The 12,060-nt window shown below is 45.3% G+C and overlaps 1 protein-coding gene across 5 annotated transcripts in view; it reads right to left on the reverse strand.

Moving 5' to 3' along the window:
- Hipk2 (homeodomain interacting protein kinase 2) overlaps positions 1–12,060 on the reverse strand; it is a 191,288-nt gene that overhangs the window by 14,522 nt on the left and 164,706 nt on the right. For all 5 annotated transcript variants that reach the window (XM_013158630.2, XM_003475493.4, XM_013158629.2 and 2 more), the window contains exons 12-13: positions 11,541–11,822; positions 88–335 (exon numbers count right to left, since the gene is read on the reverse strand). In XM_013158630.2, the coding sequence (XP_013014084.1) occupies positions 88–335; positions 11,541–11,822 (530 nt within the window). The remainder of the gene's footprint in view (positions 1–87; positions 336–11,540; positions 11,823–12,060) is intronic.

The following is a 12,060-nucleotide window of genomic DNA, read 5'->3' on the forward strand; positions in this document are numbered from 1 at the left end:
ATTGGGCACTTTCTATTTTCCTGATCCTCACATTTTAGTAGCAGAAAATAACAAAAGCAGTCTCAAGAAAGATCTTTCTCCTATTACCTGGCCCCAGGCTGTCACATTCCACCAGTACTTCGCTGGCCTGGGTTTTCAGGGGGGGCACGATGATGGTTCGGGGGTTGCCAGTGCAATGGTTTTCCAGCACCCCCTTGGTGTCAAAGGTGTTAGTGGTGTTGTGCCCGGTGCGCTGCTGCACAGAGTAGGGGCTGGTGTTGCTAGAGGAGTCAGAGTACGGAGAGTCGTGGACCGTGACACAGCTGATGACGTTTTTTCTTTGCTTGGAGACAGTGCTGCGAGGTAGAGGGAGAAGCTACATTGGTGAGAAGGCAATTTCAGAGAATCTATTTGTTTTGTTTTGTTTTTTGTTGTGCCAGGGATCAAACTCACAACCTCATGCTTGCGGGGAGGCATTTATGCCACTGAGCTAAATCCCCAGCTCCCAACTTTTTTTTTGGTCTTTTTCACTTTTATCAGTACCGGGGATCGAACTCACGACTGCCTGCTTGCAGGGCAGGCGCTTATGCTGCTGAGCTAAATCCCCAGCCCCAGAGAATCTATTTGTGAAAAGCCCCTTGCCTTGCCCTGAACAGGTGAGGGAGGCTGAGCTCACAAATGTCACTTGTCTAAGCAATGCCAGGGGCATATGTGAGACAGGAGGAAAGGGCTGGCGCTTTTCGGTGCCTCTGGAAGGTGGGGAGCTTCCAGGCAGGGCTGAACTCTGAGCCTCAGACTCTGCTGAGCTCCGTGGCAATCTGCTCTGTGCCACAGGAAGGGGACATGGAACACAGTGAGACCTGGTTTAGGAGAACACTGGTGTTGGAAGAGAACTGGTCATAAGTTTAGGCCAGGGCTGTTCAGACAGGGAAAGCTTAAGCAAAAGGGAGTGGGATGGCCAACGAACCAGGTTGCAGCTGGAGGGACAGGTGATAAGAAAGGCCCTGACATCCTCTGCCAGCTCTCTGCCTTGTGTGCAAGCCATCCGGGGCCTATGGGAGTCCCTTTGTAGAAGAGGTTTGGCCCTCCTGTGGCTTGTCTGGCACTGGACCCCAACCAGTACAGCATCAAGGCCTGGAAGAAAAGTCCTGCATGCTGAGGCCACAAGGGCCTTTAACTGCCATCTGGAATTCACATGGAATGGCTATTGGTTTGTACCTTCTTTTTGGATACTTATGTTAGTGTGGTCATTTTGGGAATCAGTCTTGTCTGCCTCCCAGCTGCTAGGATGATGGATGTGGATTTTATTGCTTATTATACAAAGTTTTAAAAATTGAGTGCCCTTCTAGTTTTGCATATTGATCATTTTAAGAAACAACAACCTGGTCAGTTTCCTACTAATTTGATAAGGGAAGAAGTGGGCATTTATAGAGTCCCAAGGACCCTGTGAGGGGTCCTGGCTGATACTGCCGAGCTAGAGATGTCTAAAGGAGTAGCAGAGACATGGGCATGCTGAAGGCCTGGGGAAGCCTGGCAGAAACTTATGCAGAAGGATCCAGCCGAGCTGTGAGATGCTAGAGGGCTGGGTGGGATGAAGGCCATGGGAGGCTGGCCCCACTCCCAAAGCCCAACGACAGCGCTATGTGGGCAGACAGCAACCCCAGCCTGCACAGTCCTTTGTTTCAGGGCAGAAGGTTCCTCAGTGGATCTGAGCACAAAAATGGCCATAGCCAGATGTCTGACTTTGGCTTTTGCTGGTGACAGGTTCTGAGGCGGCTATTCAACCTGTCATGGTAGCATGAGAGTAATAAACCACCTAGGTCACAGGCCTGTTCTGAGAACTAAGTGAGAAAATACAAGTAAAGCGCTTTGACTAGGGCACAACACACAGTAACATAAGCATGCCATAATTGTTAGCTACTATGATTATGTTTTAGGTTGAACATCCCAAGTTCAAAAATGCAAAATCCCTAAGTTTTTTAAGTCTGACACATGATGTCGTAAGTGGAAAATTCCATACCTGACCTCATAAAATAGGTCACAGTCAAAATGCAGACACACTAAAAAATTGGGTATAAATTTTCCTTCAGATCATGTGTATACAATGTGTGCGAAATATAATAAATTTCACCTTAGACTTTGCTCTTGTCCCAAGATAGCTCATTATGGATATGCAAATATTCTAAAATCTGAGAAAATAAAAGTGAAACTCAAAACTCTTCTGGTCCCAAGTATTCTGGATAAAAGATACTCAACCTATAACTATAACCAGCTGTACTGCCTTACGCAACATGTGAAAACAGGCTTGCAGAAAAACTATCTAGGCAGGGGGAATTCTTTCTTGGTGGGGACTTGCTGCAAAAGTTTCTTCTTTCATATTCTGTGCATAAACCAGAAGATACTATGAAAGATAATTATGAGTCACCAGGTATCCCAGACATCTATGCTACTGGTAGGTGCTGCAGGGAGTACCTGCACAGAGAAATACAATACACATGTCTAACCTCAAGAAGATTAAAATCTCAGTGGGAGACTGTATAACAACACAAGTTAAACAGTGAAAACTTTAAAATAATCAGTTAAGGAGAATAATGGATGTCATGAAGCACTCCATGATTAACTGTCAAATGAGTCATAGAGATAATCATTGAGAACCCAAAAGACAGTGAAGAATGAACTGGCTGCCTATACTTACAGCTCCTCATGTTAACTTAGATGAAATAAATTTTAATTAATGAAGATCCACATTTCTTATTTGTAAATGGAAAAAAGCCCATATGCTTGCTCCTTAGAAAGCTAAACACAGGGCTACTATATGATCCAGCAATTCCATTCCTAGAATGAAATCAGGGATCAAGCAGTCACTTTTTGGTAAGGCAGTGTTCATGGCAGCATTATTCACAATAGTCAAAAGGTGTAAACAATCTAACCATCCACTCAGAGGAATGGATGAATACATGTGGTATCCCTGTGCAGCAGGATATCATCCAGTTTAACCGCTGCCACATATGGAAAGTCCTAGAAAACACCAAGGGAAATAAGCCAGAAACAAATACAATATGAGGTATCTGGAAGAGGTGAATTCATACAAACAAAATACAGCTGGGGGCGAAGGGGCAGAGGAAAGGGGGAGGTTGTTGGTAACAGGCAGAATTTCTAATGGTTGGGATGACAGAAAAGTTTAGAAATGAATAAGGATGATGGCTGTACATTAGGCATATAGTTAACGCTGCCTGAATTGTACACTTAAAATGGCTAAAATGGAAAACTTCATGTCTCAAAAATGAATATATAAAATGGCACTGAATGATGGGGAAATTATTTAGTATGTCAATGATACCTTAATTTAAAAAAGTTCATTGGCTCATTCATTGAGAAACAGAAAAGCAAATGGGATTCTGTCTCGGGCTCTCAGAGCTGTACAGCTGCAGCAGAGCTGGTGTAGACATCTGGCGGAGGGCAGCTGAGGGCAGCACCAGAGCTAGCGTGGGGCTCCAGGCAAGGTCTCTGAGCCTATAGGGCATTCGAGACCAGTGAGATGTGTGAGAGGCTGAAAAGCACAAAGGAGGAAGGGGAGCTGCCTTAAAAAGACAAAGCCCAGTGACACCGCAGCTGCTTCCTGAGCAGGCAGGCACAGGGAAAGGACTGGCTGCTAGCACAGCCGTGTGATTTGATCAGGAGCTGTCCCATGGGGGGCTGTGACTCCATGCAGCTCCCAGTCCCAGGTCGTAGTGCACAGTGGCTCCTCAGCCTTCGCACAACTGTGGACATGTCCTGCTGCACATGCATGTTCCATGGTTAGTGTTCTGGGCCTAGGCTCTGTGGTCCCTTTACTCACTGGACAGCAGGCTGAATGAAAGCCTATAACATCCAGCCAACACTACCCCCCTGAAACATTATGGAGATCAGAGCAATTACTCATAGCAGTAACAGATTCATTGTGAGGGTCACTCAGCAGTTTTAAGACAGTTAAAACAGGATTTGACCTATTACTCATCTGGAGAGAAAACAACTGGGTTTAGTGTATGCTTTCTAGGTAAACTTGGATCTGATTGGAAACAGGAACAATTCCTGTAGCTCATACTCCACTGGGTTCTGAGTAGTCAAGAAAATGAACACAAATAAGCAAAACATACAAAACTAATTTTGGTCAAACTGTAACCTGATCTAATACAAATTTGGTTCATCTGGAATTCTTGCCTCAAATTCAGAAACTGGTAAAACCAGCTTAAATAGAACTTCTGAAGATACAACAGTCCTCTTTATAAATCAGTCAGTACGTTGTCACTAAAGAATGGCTTTGCAGTTAGCCTAGCTGACTTGTGGGAATTAAAGTCCAGCTCCTTAATAGAAACCCAAGTGCCACCACTCAAGAAGGTCAAGGAGTCTTGCCTGTCAGTTTCATGTTAGTGTCTTATTATGCACTAAGGCGGGTGGGGCATCACCATGACCATGCCGATGGTGGTGGCAGCATGGGACGAGATCGGACTCTCCATAAACTCTTCATAGGTCCCCTCCCTTTGCAGCGTAGGAGACCTAGTGCCTAACGAGCAACTATGAATAGGGCTTAATACTGATTTATCCAACTCTTTGGATTTGGATGCGCCTGGTTTTGGAAAGGAATTATTTTGATGGCTCCACTTCTGATCTCTTCTTTTGTTAGAAATCTCTGTGCTTCACCTAAACACTGTATGCAGATTAGAGAACAGTAGGAAGCTGCCAAATGAATCACTGTAGAAAGGAACACAGATTTGAGATTGCTACCATGATTCTTTAAGCTTACATGTCACGCTACTGGGATTTGTCTACTACTGTATCTAATTGTTACTGATAGCTTATCAATCCCATTATGAGCTGGTTAACAGAAGCAAAAGAGACAGTGATAGGACAGAATGAGAAATATTTGCTTAAATGGCCTTGACAGACATCACTTCTGAATAAGGAGCAAAGCTGCAAGAGCTCACCACTGCATTGTGTTGTCATGGCAATAGATGATTATCATCATTTTAAGATGATGAAAAGAAGCAAGGAGCTAAGAAGAAAAGAATCAGCCCCAAAGGAGAAAACAATGCCAGAGGGTCACATACAAACCCATACCCCAGCCCTGCAGTCCTCTCTGGAATGCGTCCTCTCTGGAATGAGTCCTCTCTGGAATGAGTTTCTGATTTCTATTGCTAATCCCAGGCAATTTCATCCTTCATGACCAAGGTCAGTCCTGATTCCATAGTGAAAAATGCCCTATGTATGAAAATTACTATTTTGACCTTGCCAGGACACTACCAAGTATGGTGGCCTTTACCAGAGTGTTCCATGTGGTGTGTGTGTATAATCGTCTTAGTCCTCGCAGTAGGACTGCAGTAAAAAGTAAGATTAGTCATCGTCATCGTTAAAGACAACAAATTGCAGACATGGAGAACTGAGTCACTTGTTGGTCATAATCACAGGTTGGGGGAGGGGCAGAGTCAAAATTGAACCCAGCATTTGCAAGCTTAACCACAGTGCTACCCTATCCTGTGCCTCCCTGGCAACGCACCCAGTGAACACTGAGTTCCCCAGACCAAGCAGTTGTGCCAGATTTACTTTTTTTTTTGAGACTGGGTGTTGCTCTGTAGGCCTCTGTGGCCTTGAACTCACTAGGTAGCCCAGGCTGGCCTCAAGCTAGCAGTAATCTTCCTGTCCCAGCCTCTCGAGTGCTGAGATTAGGCAGGCACCCTATGCTCAGCAGATTACTTTCACTTGCCCTTCATATGAGGAGGGACTGTAGGTCACTGCCTCCAGGTCACTGCGTCCTAATGTTCTATGGAGCTCTTGATTTCAAGCATTAGTGATTAAAAACAAACACCTTTTAATATGGTGCATACACTGTCCCAATCATACTGTCTGCATATTTGTATCTATGTGTACACTCACACACATCATCATTAGAGTCTTTCTTTGCCTGACTGCTTTCTAGAGAGATAGAAAGTAACACCTGGAAGATGTCCAGCCTAGCTGCCTGGTGCTGTATCACGAGATGAAGTGGAGGGTGGTGACATCTCTCTCTACTATCGACTGTAGTGGGGCTCCCCTCCCCATCTCATCCAGTCCCACTGGGCCCTCCAGGAGCACTCAGCCCTCAGGCCTCCAACCAGCTTCTTCCCCGAACTGAGGAAGGCAGTGAGCAGCAGTGTGGCTTTGTAATATGCTGCAGCACTGGGACAGCAGCTGGAGATGGACAGTGGGACACAGTGTTGCTTCTTCCAAATGCAGCCCCCAGGACCCTGCCCAATGGATACTGTGAATGGAGCCTGGCAGGGGATGCAGGAAAGTGGGCTGGACCAAGGGTCTTCAGGAGCTAGAGACAAACTGGTGTCTAAAACATTCTAGGAGCATAGTGGGCCAAGACAGAAACTAACTGACTTTTTGGCCAGTAATATTAAGTGCATGTCTATATGGGTGTCTCGCCACTTTGGATATTAACTTTCTTAGGCCAATATTTTCTTTTTTCTTTTTTTGGTACCAGGGATTGAGCCAAGACCTTTGTACAGAGCTACATTCCTAGCCCTTTTCCTTTTCTTTTTTGCTTTCTGAGACATGGTCTTGCTAGGTAATTCAGGCTGGCCTTAAATTCATGACAATCTTTCTGCCTCAGCCTCCAGGCTGCTGGGATTATTGATGTGCACCAGGAGGCCTGGCCTCCTCTTTTCATTTTTTATTTTGAGTCAGTTGTGCAGGCTGAGTTTCAACTTGTGATCTTCCTGCCTTGGTCTCCCAGAGTCCTGTGTCCCCACAGACAGCTCAGGTCAGTCTTTCAAGCAGCAGTTTATCAATTTCCTAACTATAACTTATCTATAACACTTTTTCTAGGTTTTCAATTTAATACAAAGAAGGAAACACTGTAGGTAAAAAATTTTTTCTCCAGTTCTGTATTGCTCCAGAACTCTGAGCTCAGAGCCTTACATCGAGCTACATTGCAACCCCTTTTAGTGTTTTTAAATTCTGAGACTAGGTCTTGCTAAATCACCCAGGTTGAACTTCAACTTGTGATCTTCCCACTTCAGCCTCTCTGGGTTACAGGCATGCCTTACCACACTGAGTTTCAATTGTTTTAAAAAAACGAAGATTTTAGGAGCAATGCAAGTAAACTTTTTATATCTAAAAAATGGAGTGACATTTATGCACCAATTTTCTTACAGTTGACATTTTAGCCACACAGGCTGTAAATCTGAATGGCTGTTGCACTTGTGGTATGAAGTGCCAACGCAGCTGTGCCCTGTGACCTGAACAAATTGACCCGCCTCCCAGAGCTGCCGCACTGTGAGTGAATGAGTAACGGAGCTGGACAAAGTGATTTCCAGTGGATCGGGCGAAATATACTGCTTTGGTTACATACTAAAAAGGCTTTTCCTGCCTGGAAGTTGTAGCCACGGCTTCCATGAGAGAGTGTGGGCACAAGGCCAGGCTTGCATGAGGGTCTGCAGACACGTGTGTAACGTGTGTCTGCAAGAATGCAGGTGGGAAGAGACGCCTTACTCAGTATGTGTGGAAGTCCAAAGCTTCTTGAGTCAAAGTCAAAGTCAAAGAAACGGTTGAAATAAAACTGTTTCTATTACTTTATCTCAGGGCATAGAAAAAAGTGCCTAGTTTTTTCTGTCTAGCTACAGTCAACAATGACTCACTGAAAGAAAGGAGCCCTCTGGCTCTGCCCATGCCTGCCCACCTCCTAAAGCTCTGCTAAGAACTGAAAGTGCTGACTCTGTTGTGAGCCCGGGACCCAGGGAAGGCTCACACACAACACTCTGGACTGTCAGAGCCCTGGCTCTGTTCTTTGCTCACATTGGACAACACATTGCTAACACCAGAGTGCAGTTGCGGTTTCTGGAAGGGACAGAACACAATTTGTTATTTTGTATTTTTTTCAAGATAAGGTCTCACTACATAGTTCAGGCTGGCCTTGCAAGGTTGGTCATTCTGCCTTAGGTTTCCAAGTGCTAGGATTACAGGTGGACTACAGGTCTTGTCTGTTTGTGTCTGTCCTTTGTTCCTTCCTTCCTTCGTTCCTTCTTTGGTACTGGGGATCAAACTCATGACCTCACACTTGCCAGGCAGGGGCTTATGCCGCTGAGCTAAATACCCAGCCCTTCTCTTGAAGCTTAATTTTAATTTTTTTAATCTTTTTCCGGTACCGAGGATTGAACTCAGACTTCATGCTTGCCAGGCAGGTGCTTATGCCACTGAGCTATATCTCCTATAGGTCTTAATAACTAAAGAGAAACCAGTTATTTTTGCCAGTGTTACGTTTGCCATTTCTTCAATGGCATGATACCTGAGTCTTAATTTTGCTACTCAGATTCTTGGGTGAGTCACTTGCCTGTCGTAGTCTCAGCTCTTCATCTATCAAATAGATATGGGATAGAAATGGTAGCCTTTGCTTGGTGACTGTTTGCTAGGGTTCCGACTTTTCAGGTCCTCTTCTTGGTCTCCCTCCTATGTGCTCTGGAATTCTCTTCAAAAGCCAGAGCTGTGACTATCTATTTGCTCTGGCCACGTAACTGGGTCAGGAATAATGACTGTATCTTAGTTTTCTTTTAATAATTCTAGGCCATGTCCTCTATTCTTGGAGACTTAGTGGGTTTTCCATCATTTGTCTCAAGTTGGTGCTAAGAGACACACTGGTACTGTTCATCTTGTGAGTACCACTGGCCTTGGACTCTTCAGCTGCTATGCTGGGGCTGAGTCACAGGAGGTGGGTTAACTAGTCTTTTGGCCAAAATTCTAAGATTAGTACTGGGAACTGGAAATGCCAGAACTGGGATAAGTAGCAAATGGAACATGAGATGGAGGGGACACAGAAGATCAGAATCAAGATGCTTGCAGCACAAGAGAAATCAGGTTGGGAACAAGGATGGTTACCGTTTAGGAGGGAAAGACTCCATTGTGCGGCTGAACCCAGAAGGGTAAGGGAAGCTATCCAGATGGACAGTGGTCACATGGCCCTCTCTGGCCACACTTAGGGTCTATACCGTTGTTTCACAGGACTGAGGCTTTCACTTGAGCCCCTCAGCCCACCTTCCCTATGGAGGAGGAAACCCATCAGCCCCCTTTCTGCCCTGAGATCCCTTTGTCTGTGGGACCTGCTTTCTCCTGGATAAGGTGATACTTCCTGTCCCCTCACCTCTGATGCTGTGGACAATCAGTCTCCTTGCTTGGATTTGCAATCCCACATCCTCTACTATTTGTCCACATTTGCTTACACTGCTGGCCTCAGGAAGTTCCTGCTCAGCCTAGGAATGTAGCTCTGGTGCTCTGCCATGCATTACAATGTTTTGTCTTACTGTGGGGACACAGACTGTCTCCCTTATTTATGTAACACCTGCCATACCCAGTACAATATCTTACACTGGTAGGACCAATAAATATTTACTATGTTCCATTTTATGATAATTCTCATTTCTAAGAACAGGTAATCATATTATTTTCTACACTTTTTTCTCATTCCTAAATACAATCACAATAATGTGATCAAAATTACAAGTGATTTCTCTATACATAAGACAGTTGCTGGCTGCTTTTGTCTCTCACAGACACAAAAGTATTTTCCTACCTTCTTGGGTCCTAAAGCATTTCAGAAAACATTACCATTATGTCTGTGAGCTGCTCATCACGATGCTGGATGGCTGGGCCCCTTCCTGTTACTCTGGTCTCACTGCACCTTGTCATCGGACAGATGTCTCTGGTACATTTTATTCACTTTGCTCATATACTTTGAACTGCATAACACTCTAGGGCTGAGAGCTCAGTGTCATGATTTTTGGGTGTCCCTTGCACTCACTTGTCTGTCCATGTGCTGTGTCTGCCCTCCTGCCCTCAGTTGTTTACATTAAGGTCCTCACAAACTGCCAGCATTTGGGTTTAGCTTCTCTCTGGGGGCTTTAGGCTGCTGGGGAGCAGGCACATGTTCAGCTTGGTGTGCACTCTCAGCCCTGTCTGCTGACTCACCAGAGAAAAGAGGGCTCTCGCTGCCCTTGTCCTCAGAGACACTGTTCAATTCTCTCCTGGGCACTTACCACCAGAGTCTGTGTCAACTCAAAACCTCAGGCTTCAAAAAGGATATTCCAATCTAGTTGATTGGAATAGCTAGATTTTAAAGATATTTTTTGCTTTTTGTTTTTCCTTCAGTGTTGCAAGGTTATTGCTTCTTTCTCATGACCAGGGACTAGTCTGAGGCTGGAAGGACCTTTCTTCTTGTTCAGGGACCATGGAGCCCACAGTTTTCCTAGGGTGGAGGGTGTGAGACCCTGAGGGCTGGAATACTGAGTCAGCTTGGGGCTATGACCAAAAAAGAAGTGAAGATGGTACTGGAATCTGTAATGGGGAGTAAAGCAATCCTAGTCTGCAAATATGTGCTGGTTACCTCTGGTACCCAGCAAATGGCAGGACCAGAAAAGCTCCCTCTGTTCTCTGAAATACACTAAAGATCAGGCTATGCCATTCAATGGGAACAGATATTTAAGTAAGACACACACTAGGCCTATTGTGGAATGGCAAAACAAAGGAAAGCAAAACAGAAAACAACCCCTGAACTTCATTATAAAGATGGGAAGGGATGCCCTTTGCAATAACAGTTTTAATCAGTCTATCTGAACCTTTGGTGAAGATTCCAAGCATAAGAATTTTATTATCTAATCAAAAGGACTTGTGATTGCTAGTTATTTATACTGTATCCAATCAGCAATTAATAATTTGGGACTAATTGTGAATGCTGAGCTTTGCACCAGTTGCACACTGGCAGCTTTCGGCTTGGGAGTGGCTGGCCTCCTTCTCTGGCCCCTGGCCCTTAGGACAGGTGCCACCACCATGGGCTTGTGGGACTTTGGGTTCTAAGAGGCCCCTGGGACACAAAAGACTCTGGTCCCTTAGGTTGCACCATCTGAGTTTAGTAACCCAGGCAGAAAGCACATTTTGTTGGCATCTGTCTGCAAAGCATAGAGAAAGAGGCTCTGATGCTAATAGTCTTGCAAATATAATAAATATTTCTTCCCTCTGCCCAGGAAGCACGCAGAGAACAAAATGAATTATTACTACTTAGGAATAAACAGTAATGCTCTCTGGGTGAAGAGCCAACTGGCAGTTTGAAAGATTGGGTTAATCAGATGCAGGGAAATTTCTGATTAATTGGACAATTAGTCCAAATTCTGAGTGAGCCAAAGCAGTGTTAGAGAAACCTTCTGTCCAACTGAATAAATTCAATAGCATGAGGCAGATATTTCTGAGTTTACAGAAGTTGAAATACACTGGGTTTGTGTACTTGACTTTTATTGTCTCACATTCTCCAACTGTAAAACAGCTATCACTACTTCTCAAGACTAAAGTTTTTTCCAAATTATTTTGGTTTAAGCAATATGCAATTCTGCTGACATTGTTTTGAAATAAGTTTTTGCTATAATAAATGGTAGATCCAAACTCTAGGGGCTGGCAGGGAGAGATAACTATGTCTGATAAGTAAACAGTTCAGGTTCATGGACCATGGCCTCAGACAGGGATCCGGTGACACACACAGGTTGCCAGTGTATTGTCCTCACCTGGTGGGCGCGTGTTTCTGCTCTTCCTCCTCATCTGTGTCGCTGCTGATGGTGATGACGCTGACCGTAGGGCTGGGGGTGTCGGGGATAACGATGGTCTGCCGCTGCCGCTCCCGGGTGGTGCTGGAGGCCATGTCACCCCACCCACAGGTGACCGAGGCACTGCAGGCCGGGCTGCTGTGTGCCATGGCGCAGCGTGGGGGTGTGTTTTCCTTGACACGTTTGGATCGCTGTGGGGAGCTGACAGCCTGTGAGGATGACACCTCACAAGTGGAGACATTTCTGCAATGACAAAACCACACGTGTTCACAGAGGAAAGTGGGCTGCCAATTCTTTCCAATCAGCCCAGCTCTCACAAAATGGCAGTTTTGCCAAAGCTCCATGAAAACAATGCCTGAGGCCCAGACCAATTGGACCGCAGCCACCATCGGGGAAGGGGCCACTGGGTGAGCTTTCAGTTAGTCACTGCACAGGCAGGGACAGCAGCTGGGCCCTGGCTCCCCACCCCCGGATGCTGACC

The sequence above is a fragment of the Cavia porcellus genome, unplaced genomic scaffold (genome assembly GCF_034190915.1).
Source record: "Cavia porcellus strain 051 isolate PalLab524CR breed Dunkin Hartley unplaced genomic scaffold, mCavPor4.1 scaffold_6, whole genome shotgun sequence".
Classification (NCBI taxonomy): Eukaryota; Metazoa; Chordata; class Mammalia; order Rodentia; family Caviidae; genus Cavia; species Cavia porcellus.